Raw genomic sequence first — 19,191 nt, forward strand, 5'->3', positions numbered from 1 at the left:
AGAAAAGGGAGAAGGAAACACTATGTTAAAATAATACAATCCTACACGAATAACGATAGTAAGGTCCATCCAACCAAGACCTTGATAAGTAAAACAGGCCTTCTTCTTAATACATTTCTTTTTAAGTCACAAAAATATTTATGAATTCGGCTGTGGAATCTGTACTGAGAACTTCGTATATATATATATAGTACACATTTACATTGCTAAATGTAGATTTTTTTTTAATATAACTTTGTAAATATATAACTTTCCATACTGATATTGTACTCAGGAATTTGTGTATTTACAGTACTAAATGTAGGATTTTTTAATAGGACTTTATCAATATAGAACTTTCTTATTGATATTGTATCATCAACGCCATCTAGTTCAGCATTATTAACCTAAAACCTATTTATTATTACTTATTACTATTGCGGTTAAAATGGTAAAATTACAATTAGTACATAATGCAACTAAAAATATTTCTATAATTATGTATATATATATATATATATAAATATAGCTACCAATCTCCGTGGCGGAATGGTAGCGTCTCGGTCTTTCATCCGAGGATTCGGGGTTTGAATCCCAGTCAGACATGACATTTTTCATGCGCTACAAATTCCATTTCCATATTCTTATGTACGTATACTTCTTTACAAGCTTCTGATGCGAATTAATTCATAAAGGAAAAAAATAATTACATTTACACTAATAATTTTATTTGAAGTGCACAAAAAGCTCAACTACTGAACAAAAGTCGATCGTACTATTTACTACATAAAACAGGGCTAATTATTCATGTCATATCAAACCCTAAAACATCATTCAGGGGGAATTATTCAGGGTTACGCTTCACTAACCAACCGTAGCTATATGATTCTACTGGTGTGTAGAATAAAATAGAGCTACTGGAGAAGACGTAATATAAAAAAAAACTTTTTAAAAGTTTGGTAACAAAGAGAATAAAAACATATTTATAAAATTTAATTATACTTTCATAACTTACTACTTCATTAAAAATAATAAATACATTTGTAAACACTACATAAACGTAAGTGCATTTTGTAAATGTAAAACACAAACCTAACGTAACAACATAAGAGTTAACCTGAGAGTAATTTAACGATTCGAATCAAAATAAACTTAATCAATCTGAATAAAAATGATTTTAAAATCATTTACTATGATTCAAACAGGCTATTATAGTATACGAGACAAATATTCGGCATAAAATCTCAGTAAATTGTAGTGTTGAAAAAACGTTGGAAAAAACATTACGTTAAATGAAAGACAAAAATAAAAAGAATTATTTTTAATTAATCTAGAATTATTTAAAATATACATTTATATAGATATAATAATCCTACCTGATATATGACCGAAGGATTGCGTTAGGGCTGCAATTGAAAATCCAGAAGCAAAAGCTGCAGCTAACACCGTTTGTGCAGTAGAGCCGCCAGATGTAACGGCAACTGCAGCTCCACAAACAGTAAATACATAAAAGAAAGAGGCAAGACATTCAGAAATAATTGATCTCCAAAATTCTAGGGTCCTCATTTCGGCGTGTGCCGGTAACAAACGAGGTGCAGGTGCATCACGACGTACTGAATCTAATTTTTCAAGTAATGTCACAATTTGATAATCTAATGATGATGCGTCTGTGGCCATTATCGATAATTATTTATAAAACAAAATATTTAAATTAAACTTCAAAACTAAAAACAATCACTCCATCCGATTTTGTGTTAAACAGAGCGCCCGTAACCTATAATTAAATTAAATTTTTCGTTTAACTAAACATAAAACGGTCACTTTATTTACAATATAAAAACACGAATAATAAATAAAAATTAACGTAATACGTCAAACATAAAAAAGTCACATAAAAAAAAAAAATTGTACGGTTAAACTAAATTGCTAGACTTGCACTGCGTGAAAAGTTACAGCCGTTTAACAACACCTGACGTTAAGCTACGAACAGACGGACCGGCAGCAACTTGCCGAATGAGTAGCCGAGTGTAGTATAACAAACATCCCCACCTATACATCTTTCTAGCCCCTGCTATATAGTACGCAGCTCCACACATTTGCTATTGTACTAGAACGCTTTCTTATGATTGGCTACGCACAAATTTTGGCCTGTATTTTTTTATAAACCGCAAGGGTACTATACTACAAGAGTTTAACCTTCAACATGTTATTTTCCTTTGCCTATTCTAAGTTATTTTCAGAATTTTTGTGTAGGAAAACGTTCCTAAGTATTAATAATCTATCTTATTAGTAGTATGTCATTTATATAAATAATAAAAATAGAAGGTTCTTCTATTTTTATTAAAGGTTTCAAGAGTATTGAAACCTTTGAAAAAAAAATTGCATTTCCATTAAAAACAGAGCGTATCAAAAAGAACCATCCGATTTCAAACAGATATGTTTCATAATAAAAATGTGTTACAGTAAGACAAATTTTATACTACTCAAAAATTTATGATGATTTATTGAAAAGTTTATAAATAATTAGTCGAAGATTTCACTTACTAAGTTATAAATGTTTTATATGCCCTACATCTACTGCACGGAAAATATCAAGACAATAGTTGAATTTGACAGACTTCTGTTACAAAAGTTACTGTTGCTAATGAAGCAGCACTTATGGTGAAACATAAACACTTTGTTTCACACAGCCCCCCTTTTTTTCATTTGTTGCGCCAAGTGTTGATACGATCTATCCAGCGTCGAGGCGATTTTTATTCTAGAAACTGACGAACTCACCTAGAAATCGACTGGGTCGTTCCGGCGGGGTCCCATCTTGCTGAAAAATAAATTCTTTAGTCTTCATTTAGCTGTGGAAAAAACCAATCTTGTAGGATCGCAAGATAAGAATGCTCTGCTATTATGTTTTCTTTAAAAAAGAAAGTATCATGAATATTTATAAACAAAAACCGTACAAAAACATTAACTTTTGGAGAATCTTGCTCCTGCTGTATAATTTCATGGGAATTTTTGAGTCCCCTAATGTGAATGTCGTGACGTGAAACTTCACAAATTTATGTGCTTTTAGCGTCAGTATTTTCTGTAACAAATTATAAATTGATATACATTAAAGTAATTATATAACTTGTATGAAGAGTCTTTAAGAACCTTAGAGTTGCAAGGTTCAAATCATAGTAAAGGCAAATCAATTAATCGCTTTTGTTCGGATTTGAATACTCGATCATGGATACGTTTCTTTAGTGACTGGGTTTCAATTAACCACACATCTTAGGATTGGTCAAACTGAGACTGTACAAGACTATACTTCATTTACATTCATACATATCATTCTCATTCATCCTCTGAAGTAATACCTTATGGTGGTTCCAAAGGCTACGCAGAAAAAAGAGAGTCAAATTATAGATTTCAATAGCTCTAATTGTTTTTAATTAATAATCGAGATATGTTTGTAGGTTTATTATTTTATTTCCCAAAAAATTAAAAATTATACCATAAAATGAGCAAATATCGGGAAAGGAACTGGCCAGTTCTCAGTTTTTTTTTTATTAAATCATATTTTTCATATTCAATTTTTATTGCATTTTTAAGCAACACTGCTTGTGAACATCAATAAATTTAGAATTTAAAAATTTTAATGATTATTGTGAATTTCATACAAAAATTTCAAACTAAATTATTTGCTTTGTTTATGGTAAAGCTGTATGATTTTGTCTTAATTCAATATTTTAGTTTTATGTTTCAAAATACATTTTCCTCGATGATTAGTGGCAAAATAAGAAAAGAATACAGTTTCACAACAGTAACACATTCATTAATTTATGACATTACAATATTTGTAATTTATCTTTTTTTTATTTTATTTTTTATAAATCACATGAATCTCTTTTTTTATTAAATTTAACAAAAAAGAACAGAAAATATATTTAAAATGTTCATTTTAACAAAGTTTAATTCAGTAAATTATTTTTAAAAACGAAAAAAAATAATGTATAAACTAAATATAAAGAAATCTACTTTAAATAAAAACTAAATGGGAAAGTTTAAATTGAAAACCTTTGATTGGGCATTACAGGAAAATACTGAAAAACTTATTTCAATCTAAGCGAGATGAAAATAAAAAAGAATTTTTTTCATTCTTTAATTAAAATACTTATTGTAATCTATTAAAGTAAACTACGTACTCCGTAAAAAATATTTAATTTTCAAAGTGAAAGTAAAATTTCAGGAATAAAACAGAATATTATATAAAACCAAAATTCGAGAATCCTTATGAGTTAATAAAAGATACTATTCTCCCGCTCTCGTGGACTTAGTTCCATAATAGCGTATGATTTCTATTTTCAGTTTTCCTGCAAACACATTAAAGAAATCCTGTTTATATTGAAATAAATGGAAACAAATTTTTCTATTAGACATAACTACTATTATTATTCACATAATACATGTAGTGTAATTATTTAGTATTATCTTTTCACGGAAAGCTAAAGAACTGTGTTTTGGGGTTGGGAAGCTATTATAAAAATTACATATAGTTCTTCCTTTAAAATATATAAGAATAAAGTGTATATTTTTTGTTCGTAGGTGAAAAATCAATTAGGTATAATTGCAAGAATTGGAAAATAATAAAAGACTAAACATTCATACAAATAACATTAATATTACGCCTACTTTTCCACCTCCGTGGGAAAGTTATAGATCTTTGGGTTCTTCTAGGTTTGAGTTCCGTTCAGATTTGGTATTCTTCATACACTAAAATACTATGTATATTTCTAAGTACTATACTATATATATATATTTCTTAGAGCTTATGAGATGGATAACTTAGGTGTAATAACTTAATATTTTCATTAAATAATTTTCTTCTTTATTTTCCCTTTCTGCCGTTAAACGTCGGATCTACCTAGCCATTTCTTTTATTCTTTTTGGTCCGTTGCCATTCTTCTCCCCTCATGAAAAGTTTTCTTCCTCACGCTTAGAATTCCAGTTATGTGCTCCTCCCATTCCTTTCTCGGCCGCCCCTTTACACGTATTCTCTTTGGTCTTGCCTCTATTACCATTCTTGGTCTTCTATCTTCGTTCATTCTCAAAACGTGAACAAACAATCACAAAGCTCTTATTTCAAATCATAACATGTTTTTTTCCAAGATTAATCTCTTGCGCTTTTTTTCTTTGTCTTAATCACCCCCAATTCACAAATTCTGAATTTCTCCATCTTATTCACATTTTTGCAATCCTTTCCGGTGAAAGAGGTGATATTCCATTTTCCAAAAGGTCAATATTTCTTTCTTCATGCCAGTGCAATTCCCTTTTTCCTATCCGGCTACTTCCCTTTGTTTTCTCTGATTAATTGCAATTTACAATACGCGGGTTATTACCCCTGCGATAGATCATCTAGATGAGGGACTGACCTTTTAAGGCATCCAGGCCAGCCTCATTGTGGTTTATCCTCTTCCTCATTTTACAATTTTTATGGGCTAGGTTGCTACTGCCTTAGATGTCTATTGTATTAAGATCATCAGGTTATAAGGACGCAGGTCTGGAAATATGTCCCAGATTCCCCATCCATCTACTCTCCGACCCAGTTTTGCGTTAGGGTTGGTTATTAACCCTTTCGCGGGTTGCTCAAATTAACAGAGGCATCGCGTGCAGGCTAAATGTTAGGGTTGAGTGAGAGACGCTAAAAAAATGCTTCTGTATACATTCTTATTTCATATGATGGAAATTTTTTTCCTTTGCGCATAATGAAGTGTCGTCATCAGCGCCCGAACACGATATTTATATAGTAAACAAATTAATATTAAAAATTAACTTAAAACCTAAAAAAAAGTAATATAAAAACACAGCCACAAATGGAAAACGCCTAGGACGTATACAAAAAGAGAAATAAAACCATAGTGAAATATAACATTAATAATGTAACTTAAAAGAATAAAATTATCATCTGGCATTTGCCAAACGGAAAAAAGAGGAAAAAAGATATGAATGATTGCATTTTTGAATCCAGATGCACGGCCTTAAGAAATCGCAAGACATTCGCTAACATCAATACGTTGTTGCCTAAGATATTTCGGATGTTAGCTCCTAGTTTAAACTTCGACGCAATGCCGCATAACAGACATAGTCCACAAGGATGTAGTGTACCGTTAGTTGGTAGTTGCAGACAGCACAGGCAGGTGCATCGGTCTGGTGCATGAGGTGTCCAAGAGTAAGTTTAGTTTGCCCAATTCGCAAACGGTATGACAAACGACTAACGTGGGTAACACATTTAAAGAAGCTGAAGGCTCCTTTAGTCACTGGTCAAACCACAATACCAAATCTCTAACCTTCGTGAACGGTTCAATTGGTTCACCATTAAATACTGTAAAGGTCAACATGTTCTCCCAAGCATGAAAAGCAAATACATTTCGTTTTCTTAGAAGAAAACGTGAATCCATTCGTTTTACTCCACGATTCTAAATGTGTTATAGTGTTTTGAAGTAGCCTCTCCAAAACATATTACTGTCAGTAATGTTATTTCTGTACCGCCAGTAATGTTTTCTCTCTTACGACCAGAAGCTAAAGTTCTAATTGCTACGTAAATTGAAAATCATCTAAAAAAATAGAACACATAACGGTTTTTCGCACGCAGTTTGTTATATTATTAATAGCTACGACAAATTATGATACTTCTCTTTGGTATTCCGTTTTCTAGTGTGGGATTTTCGAATATCATCTTTCTAACTCGAACGCAAAAGCATCAATTACTGAGGAAACCCCTGATAAATGCAAGGAGATTCCCTTGCATACCCCATTCATGCAGTATATTTAGGATTCCTCTCCTCCAAGTCATGTCGTACGTGTTTTGCATATTGTAAAGTATAGCAATTAGGCGTTGGCAAAATACGAAGGCGTTTTGAATGATAGCTTCAAGAGCAAATACATGATCGATAGATGATCTAACTTAGCAGAAACCACGTTGTTCGATAAAAATTAGGAAGTTTCTCTCAAGGTACTACCTTAGACAACAGTTTACCATTCGTTCCATCAACTTGCATAGGCTACTGGACAAGGAGATAGGATGATAAGGGGTATGATTTGTTTCAGGTTTCCGCGCGGGTGGCTTTTGCGGACGATCTCGCTTTATTGGTCGTCGCTAAGAAGGAGGACGAGGTGACTGTGGCTGCTGGTAGGCCGCTGAACGGGTGTGGTGCTGGATTAAAGAGAGAGGCTTACACTTATCACCGGAGAAGATGAGAGCTATGGTATTAGCTGACAGAAGGAGACTCTCCCCGACTGAGTTCGAATTGGAAAACATCTTGTGGAATTTCAAGCTGCGATCAAGTATCTTGACATATGGGTTGATTATCGACGATCCTTTACTACCCATGTAAAAGGTGTGTTAACAACGGACTAAGAAGGCTGTGATGGGACTAAGCAAACGTTTGGCAAGAATAACGGGACTTTGACTTCTACCGGATGCATGCCCATGTGGTTAATTCGAAACTTCTATATGAGGTATCGGTTTGGCACAGGACGCTGGATGTTGGGCGCAATCGGCGCTTGCTAGAGGAAATCTACAACGTCTCATCGCTCTTTGCGTAGCGGCCTCGTATAACTCTGTATCAGCCGATGCAGTTATACTGATTGCTTGTTGTGTTCACAACAACAGCATTTGGCCAACCACATGACTAGAGTATACGAAGGGTGCGATCTATCAATATCGTTCGAGGCAATGATGCTCGAGTAGCCGGCCAGGTGGGACGCCTATCAGAAGGGAATAACCACTATATCCACGCAGACACCTCGAGATGATGGTGGGAACTTTGAAGCCTGGAAGGAGGGTGATGACGGACCAGACGATGATACTTTAATATATCCCTTGATACTTTAATAGATCTTGGTAGTTTGCCACGTAATCGGTGTAGCAAGAACGTTATGTGGTGGTGTACTGACTGAACTGGTTTTAGGTAAACCACTATCGGCCTTTTTAGCAGAAATTAACTTTTATCCAATGTTCAATGTACCAATGCAGCCGAGAGGGACGTTTTTACTTTGTTTGTTAAGCTACTAGCAATTTCATCAGTTTTTTGCAAGATCCGCGTTCATTATCTTTTTGTATATGTTTGAGAGAGTCTGAACAAAACTAACACCAGGTTGTACAGGATTCCTCAAGCTGAGGGATTTTCTGTATTTCCGACAAGCCATAGGAAAGGACAATTTCTATTCACAACAGATCTTCAAACTAGATTTTTCTTTACAAATGGGGTATTCTAGAGATCGTGCCGAGTATGAGGTTTTACAACTTGTACATTATTTCTACCTCAGCGCATGTGAAGTGATCTGTCCCATACAACCACAAAGTGTACAAACTTCTTCCTTCATTCAACCATCTTTATTTTGAACAAATTTCTGACACTGGAAACAGCGTCTGGGGTTAGATATATACGGTTGCAAACGGATACAGGTAACCAACTTTAATTCTGTCAGGAACAGTTGGACTTGAAAAAGTTAGAACTAGCAAAGATACATTAACAACATTATCATTTCTCGTAATTCTCTGCATAAACGTGACTGACTGCGATGAAACTTCCCTGCAATTTCATTTAATTCTTTATCAGCCAGGTCATGGCCAAAAATCATCCCCGTGCCGAAATTCAGCGTCTTATAGAGCTCCTCTAACACTCCATCTTTCCCTACATACCTAAGGGCTAGCAATTTCCTGCACTGTTAATTATTGACTTCAACAAGCAGGGTCCCATTCCTTAGCTTTTCAGCAGATTTTTTAGATTTTTAAAGATTTTGGAGACACACAAGCTGTTGCGTCATTCTTATTTATGAGGAAGGGAGAAACCTTTCCAATGGATTAACCTTCCTTGCAGTATCTCATCACAAGAAACCTTATACAGGAAAATTTCACCCCCTCCATAACGTTTCTTGTTTCCTCACCACTAGCTAAATATTCGGCTGACAAAGTTGGTCAGTGTCTCTTATAGCTCCCGGGTTTGTTGGTTTTTCAAGTGAACCAACAACCACCGAAGGAATATTTATTGAGAGAGACACATATATTTCCCACAAGTACCAGCAATATAACAGATCACTCCAGCAAAGCACGCACATACAGAAGCTAGGGCTTCATACAACTGGGTTCACCCTGGTGCCCAGAGGACACTGTTTAAGACTTACTATGTACAGCCATCCATCAATCGGCACAATTGTTTCTACCTTGGGTTATGGTTGCATTTCGTAACATGTCGCAACACTACAAACTATAAGTGTAAGAAGAACGGTTTAGGATGTTGTTGTGTAGATATGTAAGGGTATATGTTGTAATTTGTGTAGTGTTCTTGATGTGGTGTATGTGTATGGTTTAAAGGTTCAGCAGCTCAGTGTGTAGTCAAAAGAAAAGCTGCAGAGGCTACGGTGGTGGTGGTGCCAACCCCAGAAGTCTTAAATTGTAAGATTCCATATCGGGAATGATGCAGATGGCAAGTATCAATATATTTCATCACTTCCATTGTCGAAATACAAAATAATGTTCAAAGGGGAACTGTCAAAAGAGGTCAAGGTTTAAACAGGAATAAGACAAGGATATAGATCATCGCCAATTTATTTAATCTAGTACTAATAAAGGTAATCAGGGGGAATGGCAAAAACAGTTCAAAGAAGAGAGAATTGAGAAAGAAAGATTAGGACCCAAAAGAAAAGACTTCTTGACAGATTGGATGGCATTTGCAAACAGTCTCACAGTCCCAGCAGAAGATTTAAAAACAACCAAAGTACTGATCAACACATTGAAGGAAATGATAGCAAAACAAGCTAAAAATATATTTTTAACAAAAAACAAATGTTTATAACAAACATAAAAATATTACCCAAACACCTTGGTAGAAGATTTAGTAAAATCAAGAAAACTGTCAGCTTGAAGTACGTTGAAGTAAAAAGACAAGAAACCAATAAAACCAGGATCACAAAATTCACAAAAGCTTATGGAACTTCCAAGATTTTTTTTATATATATACAAAACAAGAAATGAATCTCAAGAATGGGGAAACTAAAGCATTACAAAACAGTGGTAAGACCTATACATGGCTGAATGCATAGCTTTACATCAGGGAGGAATAAACAAGTTTGAAAACATAGAAAGGAAACTACTGAGGAAAGTACTAGGACCCAGAAAACCAGAAGATAGTTGAAAACTATGAAAAAGTGGACTTTACTGTAATATAGAGGAACTATCAGACACGATTCAGCAACACATGCCTTCTACAGACACTTGTTGAGAATGGATGAAAGTAGACTAACCAAGGAAATCTTTGACGCAGAAACAACTACTAAGAGATTCAAACAAGTCAAAGAATATCTAAGTGAAACAAAAATAGAACACACAAAATCACACCCAGAGACATATTCAGACAAAAACTCAAAACATGTAAAGAATTCCAAAAGAAAAGGACACAAACAAAGTGGATAAATCTAACATTTACGCAAAATGAAAAAAATACTGGATAGAAAATAAACGAGATGCCAATAAGCAAAACAATTTATTGTAGTCCTACAGGGACTGGAGTTGATTACAAAAAAAGATTAATATTCAGTAAATTAATAACTGAATAAATAATAAGAAAATATTGCAAGTGATCTCTCATGAATCCAATCATTCAGAAATATGGCATAGTCATATTTAAGAACGAAAGGCTCTCCTACCTAGGGGAATTGAAGTTTTGTACGGTTTCCTGTTACCTTCTTGCTAAGGCAGAGTAGAAAGGAGTACTGAAAGGAGCCATCATTGAAACAATTTTTTTTTTTTTTTAGGATTTCAGTTTGTTGCTTAACATATAAATAATTTTAGTACAAAAATATGTTGAAAACAAAAGTATAATTGTGTTTTTATAAAGAAAATCTCTTACTTAACTTGATTATTTTAATTTTTTGAAAGTAATTTGTCTTTAATTGCATTCAAACAGAACTCTTATTCAAATAATTTTAAGGAGAGTCCAGCACAGAGCCCCATTGTATACTCTGGTATGCTTAAAGCATTAGCCTTTGAAGTTTATTGTATGCTTAAGTATACAAACATGCCTCTTTGAATTTACTACCTTTCTGGGAAAGTCTTTCCAAGCGAATTGTGATGTGGTAGACTGCTATGTAGAAATATCCACAAGAGTTGCAACAGTTGAATGCATTCGTAAGCAACTCAATATCTATGAAATATTGCCTGTAAAAAAGAGAGTAATTATGTCTGCTGCTCCACATTTCATTCTGTGTCCATGTGCTGTCCAAAAAATAATGTTTACATTCACAATTTACAAACATGGAAAGTGAATATAGGAAAATTAGAGTATGAATTCGAATAGCTTTGGGGATATGATGTACAACTAATGTATGTGAAGAGTGGCAGTTACTTACACTATGTCTAAGGTGAAAATTTTTCACAATATTTGAAAAGTTCAAGGTCAACCACGAGGGGGCATTCAATTGAATTACCTTATTTAGATGATACTTAGAAAGATTTTGTTATCCACGTAATAAGCCTGAAAAACATAAAATTCTTGCGAAAAATCAATTAAATTTATTGGTACATCTAAATACCAACAAAATAAACAGAAAAATATACCATACTATTAACTGAAAACTCTATTGTTACTGTAAAAAAAAATAATACTGCACTGTTTAAAGTACAAACTAACCATTATAGTACATAACAAAATGTTACTAAACCCCCTTTTTCCTTGTACTCTTCATAAAAACAAGTTTTAACTCATGGCATTCTTTGTGTAGTAATCATAGTCCTTGTGAAGACATACTGATTCCTTAAAGAAGGTGAACATTCAATAACAAACAATTATAATTAGCAATCAAATGATTGACTTTTTACTTGCCTACTATAATGGACCACTGGATGAGAAAAGTTAGCCTAAAGTAACATATTAGTATACCTATTTCTGTAAAAAATAGTTTATATAATGTCTCAACTCTAAAGGAATTAGGCTGTAAATTATATAACTATGTTTTGCGTTAGTCAAGTAAACAGTATGCGTTTGCTATTAAAGTATTCAGCAAAAATGATGATAGTGTTATGGTTTCATAACAGTTTATTCGACATCATTTCGATGTTCATTTGAATGATGCCATCAGTTCATGACATTAAAGGCTGATGAAGTAGTTTAAAAAAGCTGGATTAGTACTGAACAAGAAGCCCCCAATAACTCAAAGGAAGGTATGTACACCTGAAAACATAGGCAGCTCCTAACTTGCAGTGCTTAAGATTACACTAATGAAGACATTATACACGATACGGTGATGAGTAATGAACCGTACTTAAATTTATGCAGATGTGAAAATAAACTAAACATTTGGTACTGGGCAACAAAGTACTCAATAGATATACACTAACAACCACTGCACAGTTCTAGAGTCACCATATTGTTGCAGTATCACGATCTGGAATAATCTTTGATATTTCTTTGAAGACAATGATGTGGGAATACTATTTCCATCATATCAGAGAAAAATGTCTCTTCAAGAGATAATGGTTAAAGATTTTTTATCCTTCAAATAATGGAGAAACCCGAAATCAATCCAGTTCTTGACTTTAACAGAATCGGTAAGCTTTGCTTTCAAAATTAAATACTCAACAAGTTCAATTAATCGTTGTTTCTAGAACATGTTATTTACAGACAAGGCGATATCGTCGGATATTGAATATATGAATTTTTCTTGTGTGGTTTTTGAAGATCAAGGTATTCAAATATCCACTCCCCTAAAACAATGAAGAACACAAAATAACCCATCATGAAGTAATTGCAATGTCTATTGACATGTTACGTCATGTGATTGAAAAAACTCAAACGTGTCAAACAAAATGATAGCCACTGTCAGGATGTGGTTTTCAGAACTAAGAATGTTTAAAAGTATAGCTGAACACCATCATATTAAAATTCTTTTTAAAAATTATTAAATTTTTAAAATCGCTTATTTTATTGACTCGCCCATTATATAAATTTTAACTTATTTATCAGTGTCTTTTAATTTATAATACAATGTTATGTGTTATTTATGTGTATAAATATCTAATATATATATATATGTAAACATCTCCATCTCTAAGGCGCGGCTACATGAATTTATTTTTATATGTTGAAGGTGAACAGATTCATACCTAAGTTATTTCTTTGTAATACACTCAAGTTGTTTGTAACACTTCGTAGTGCTTTGGGCAATCTCCTGGTCACTAATTGTTATCAAATCCTGATTAGACCAAGATATGCAATGAGTCAACCATTATTCTATACTTTTCCAGAAAATAACCTTTAATGTTTATGATTACTTATCATTTTCGAATGTTAGTGAAAATTAACAATAAATCAAAGGTTAAAAATTTAAATAAATTTTGTTTATTGGTTTTTTATTAATATTATCATCAAAAATTTGAAAATATTAAATTTTCAATATTTTGGTTAAATAAAAAAAAAAAGCAATATGGCTGCTGAAATAATATATGGAGGTGCAAGTTAATAAAATAAGTGAACTGACAAATTTGTTGATAAAACCGTATTGTAATATGATATTTTTAATTTTAGAAAACTGTTATTATAAAAATGAATAGAAACACACATTTAAGATAAAAATATGTAAATTAAATAAGTTAACTTATTTTAAAATAATCAAAAATATTTTATCTGAATATATTAATATTAAATGGCCTAGAAATAATTATTAAAATAATCACTCAATTTTTTTTATGTTTATGTAATAATAATCTTGATAATTTAATAGGCTACATTAAAAAATTAAAAGATGTAAAAATTAGAAAATTCTACCGTACAAATAATTTGAGAAAACAGAATATTTTTAGCTAAAAAAGGGAAATTGACGCTAAACAGTATTAACATTTTTCTTATAACAAATACTACGATTGTAAAATAATTCATTCAGTTTTAATTAATTAATGATAGTCATAATTCTTTTTTTACTTTCCCACCTAGCGCTATAGCATTAGAAGGGAAAGTATTGCAATCGATCCAATTTGGGCATAAGCGGTTTTCACCGGTTCTTCACGATTTGGCACACCTAAGGAATCCAAAAAAGCCAAAAACCGGATGGAAATTTTCCGGATGTTCGTATGTAAGTGCGTATGTTTGGTTTCGCTCTCTAAATCATCTTATATCTCAAAAACTACTGGACCGATTTTGACCAAACTTGGTCAGATTACTTCTATATATAGGGCATTGATGCCATTAAATTTTCAATTTAAAAAAGCTCGAGGGGATGAGGCTGAAGAGCAAGGTCACCTTCAGTATCTTGAGATTTTGCCTAATAATTAAGGTCTTATTTATCTTCGGCCCACTTTTTAAGAATTAAAAATTAATAATACGCGCAAAAAATTGCAAAATCGCACTCCCACCCGAAAAAAATGCTCTAAATAAACTAATGGACTAAGTGGTAGTGGGGATAATGCGCCAATAATACCTCTTCTTATCACTCGGAGTGCTAGTTTAGCACTAACATACAGCTGCTGTAGTCTTCCGCTATGTAGTGACGTCACAGGTGAGTGATAGTATAAAAGTATTTAATGTGGCCCCGCTAGTACCGCCACACTCGTGCGAATGAAATACCGTATGCGCGCGCGCTTTAGTTAGAATCATTGAGTTAAATAAACAAAAAATATTACCTTTTAATAAAATAATAAATATTCTAAATTAAGTTGTGTGTAAGCCGTGCATTAGAAAAAAGCTGTGTGACAGGAAAATCCTACAGCTTTATTTTATAAAAGTATTAAAAAAAATATTTATAAAAATAATTTATTTTGTAAAATACTGTGAATAAAACAATATTATTTTTTCAACAATAGACGAAAAATTTCACTCTGGAGACCTAACCTAAAAAGACTTGAGAACCAACAGGCAATTTTTACCAGGAATTTAATACTTTCCCAATGTTACTCCGTCCTCCGCAAAATCAGACCACAAAATCAGTTCATTAACTGGAGTTTTAATATATTTACTTAAACACCCTTTCAACTTCTTGAATTCCACACTTGGCTATATTTTCACATCAAATATTAAAAATATCTTTTGAAAGTAAAGTACTTCCAATATAAATACCCAAATTGTGTAAGTTTAATTGAAATTTAAAGTAGATTTTCTTAGGTGGTCGACTTCTTTTTGCAAAACACTAATGTTTTAAATAAATAAATTTTTAAAAGGGATTTTATTGTAAATTTTTTAATAAAATGATTATTTGGGTTAAATCACTATTGAAAAACATTCAAAATTCTAAATGGAATAATAATAATAATTGAATTTATTTTTTTCTAGGGTTAATTTCCATCTACGTGTAATTGACATCACACTTAGGGCGGTAGATCATTTCCGTTGTTACATCACAAAAAAACGCAGCTATTGATGATTACCATCCAATAATATTAAACTAGAAAATCCGATTGGATGCTCTGATTTTTACGAAAATAATATCAAAAATTTGTTTTAGTCATACCAGTGACAATGAATGTATTTTGTTATGAATTAAAAAAAAATGGGAAACAGCTGTCGCTACATTCTATAAAAAAAAAGTCAAAATTGCTTGTAATTCAGAAAATTGAATACAGTATCAATTAAAAGTACTTGAATAAACGTTGAATGAAAAGAAAAGAATATATATATGCACACCATATTTACTCGCATAATTCACACACCTGAATTTTTAAACTATTTTTTTTTATATGTACAAAAATAAAAATTCAGTCAAATAAATATCATTTTCTCATTTAATTTTTATTATAAACCTATGTAAAATAGTTTCGTTGCATAAATTAATTTATTATGTTTTTAATTTCTCGGTAACCCATGAAGTTATCAACTTGATTTTTGGTGTGTGTAATCTTCATGTGAATATCTAAAAACTAATTTTTAGATTTTTTTTTTAAAATTCTGAGTTTAAAGGATTAAAATAAATTTTGAATTTCTTTTTAAACACGCATATTTTTTTATCTTTTGGTAAGAAATGAAGATGTCAACTTGATTTTTGCTGTGTGTAATTTTCTTGTGAGTATTTAAAAAAAAAATTCTAGAATTTTTGAATTCAATCTTGAAAGGGGTGAAGAAGGTAAAAATATTTTGAACAATAATTGCAAATTTTCTCCATTTCCGACTATACAAAACGAAATTTGGCCTTGCAAATATTATTTAGATAAATATTTAAAAACCATTTTCGGTTCTTTTTTAAATTTTCGATTTTTTAACGGGTGCGACGGTGTACAGCACAGGGGCTCAATCAACACAGCCACTGCCACTACTGTTACTATACGAGTATCTGTGACGCAACTGGTTGCACCTGCCTTCGTTTACTTCACTAAAAAACATTAAAAAAAAATTAAAAAATGACCGCGACGGGAAACGACGCAAGTAACTGTATAGTGCGAGCTAAGCCGCGACAAGATGTAGTGTATATATATATATATATATATGTAGTATATATTTATAGAATTAGACATGAAAATACCATAACAGTATTCTAAGACATAGTTACTCGTAGATATCATCATTTATTAGAAACTATCATGAAGGTATTAACATAAAATGAAATTGTAATTGAAGATTACTTAATAAATCAATGTATTTACTAAAAAAAAAATTAATATCAGTTAGTAATTTAGAATGTGTAATTTAAATTGAATCGCTAAAATCTTAAGGAAGTAGTTCGAAATTATTACTAAGATAGCAAAAGAAAAACATTACATTTAATTAATAAAAGTTTCGCTAGAATTAAAAGAAAAAAATGAATAAAAATAATAATAATAAGATTAGAAATAATATACATTTAGTTGTATTATTGTTACTATTTAAAAAAAAAATTTTTTCTTATATCAGAATGCTTAATTATTTATTTTTAATTTTGTAAATAATATAAATTTCTTCTTCTGTCTTGCAATGGACACTGAGATGCAAATTAAAAAAAACCATTGTTTTTTCTAATTAATATTTTTATAATCTTTTAAATTTTGAAGTTTCTACAATTTAAAATATATCTTATTTAGTATTGATTTTCCGGGGCAATGAAAATATAATTTAAAAACAAATATTATTTTAATTACCCATATACGGAACAGTAATTTTTAAGATTTGTATATGGGAAATAGATTTTACCCCCAAAAAAAAATTTAAAGATTAGTATAAAATAACATTAAAGAAAATCCTCAAACCAATATAAAAAAAATATTTGTGTTAATTTTAGGGGTCTAATTCAACAAAAAATGTTACGAATTATAATTTTATAATTTCAGGTCATCATTTGTTCAAGTTACAAGCGTAAATTTGTACAAATCACTAGAGTTCCATAAACAATTAAAATAATTCCAGGAAAAATGTACAATTTTATAGCGTGACAGCACAAAAGGACAAGTTACTACAGTTTGCTGCCGAGTGGTGGCGTATGAACTGCGCGAACTCTTAGTTATCTCGATCCTGAAAAAGAGGTAGTGATAAGGCTTCTACGATAAGGTCCTGCGGATGCTTCCGGTGGTTGGGAGGCAAAGCGAGCTTTTTGTCCCGAGTCCTCTTGTTTGTTGGGGATGGCCACTCTGAAGTAGCTTCTCTGTCCGTCGGCGATTTGAATCGAGTCAAATTAGTTGAAAAGCCGATAGATGGGAAATGATGTACAATCTGTTCTCAATAAAGTTTGTTCACAATTTCCCTTCTGTCGTTTTTTCGCTGGAGCTTCTTTTTAAGTATTGCAGTGAATGAATTCAGAAAGGATATCTATCTTAGGATAGAATTTATGGACAATAATTCAGGGTATATTTATGAAGGAAACCCAACAGAGGTCACATTCCTGGTATACTGCAATCATGCAACTACCTAAACAGAGCATTCGCTACAGATGACCCGTTTGAAGAGCTTTTCATGCTGGCTGATCTATTTGAAGGTTAGGCTGATATTCTTTCAGGAGCAGTTTTTTTCTATACCAATGTTGGTGATAGGGTAATAATATGTTTTCACTGCGGCGGAGAACTGGCGAGTTCAGTGAATGATGACGAGCCATGGTTCGAACATACACTTTATTATGGGAGATATGCCTTTTATTCGATGAGTAAAAGGAAGTGATTATATTGATACCTAAACAGAGCATTCGCTACAGATGACCCGTTTGAAGAGCTTTTCATGCTGGCTGATCTATTTGAAGGTTAGGCTGATATTCTTTCAGGAGCAGTTTTTTTCTATACCAATGTTGGTGATAGGGTAATAATATGTTTTCACTGCGGCGGAGAACTGGCGAGTTCAGTGAATGATGACGAGCCATGGTTCGAACATACACTTTATTATGGGAGATATGCCTTTTATTCGATTAGTAAAAGGAAGTGATTATATTGATACCATACAATTAGCTAAAGGCAGGGAGGAAGAAAACAAGGAGATCTGTGAAACTTGTTTGGGTTTGAAAGAGGTGGAGGAGGGGCATTGAGAGAGCCCGTGGAAGAAAACTAAAGCAGTGTGTCAGAAATTCTATTTTGTGAAGTTTGTTGTATAAAAGAAAAGAATAATGTATTATTACCTTGCAGTCATCTGGTTACTTGTCCAGAGTGCGTTTTATCTGTAGATTATTTTAGATAGAAAGCAATTGATGGGTGCAATACCTGATCCTAAGTATTTTACTTATCCTAAGTATTTGTATAATAAATACTTTTTAAATATTTAGCAACTCTATTTTGTTCAATCAACCCCGCTTGCTTTCAGGTATGATTTCAATAACCAATGCAGTTTGAAAACAATTGGTGAGCATAATCCATGAGGAAGAATTTGATGAACCATTAATCAACATCGTCAAATATCCCTCTACGAGTGAGCCCATTGAAGTAAACATTTTCACACCAAGTGAATTTTCCATAGGCGTGAAAAAAGCGTTCGGACATTTTAGAAATGCAACTGTGGTGGATGTATCACCACATCAACCTGCGTGGCCGTTGGATATTGTCACTCCTATCCCTCCGTAGAGGGATAGTCAGATTAGTAGAAAAATACGGCAGATGGGTAAATTATGTACATTCTCTTTTCAGTACAAGTTTGAACATTATTTCCCTTCTTTCATCTTTTCACTGGAGTTTATCTTCAGGTATTGTAGTGTATCAAGTCGGAGGACTCAGGTAGAAGTTATGAATGATATCTCAATGTATGTTTTAGATGGAAATCAAACAGAAATCACTTTCCCGGGAGACTGTAACCTTACAACCATTCATAC

The 19,191-nt window shown here is 32.3% G+C and overlaps 1 protein-coding gene across 1 annotated transcript in view; it reads right to left on the reverse strand.

Annotated features, from left to right (window-relative positions):
* bib (MIP channel family protein big brain) overlaps positions 1-1,976 on the reverse strand; it is a 259,882-nt gene extending 257,906 nt beyond the window's left edge. The window contains exon 1 of the mRNA XM_075355918.1: positions 1,356-1,976. Within this exon, the coding sequence (XP_075212033.1) occupies positions 1,356-1,656 (301 nt within the window). The 5' untranslated portion in view covers positions 1,657-1,976. The remainder of the gene's footprint in view (positions 1-1,355) is intronic.
* Positions 1,977-19,191: the final 17,215 nt, after the last annotated feature.

This window comes from Lycorma delicatula, chromosome 1 (assembly GCF_047948215.1).
Source record: "Lycorma delicatula isolate Av1 chromosome 1, ASM4794821v1, whole genome shotgun sequence".
Lineage (NCBI taxonomy): Eukaryota > Metazoa > Arthropoda > Insecta > Hemiptera > Fulgoridae > Lycorma > Lycorma delicatula.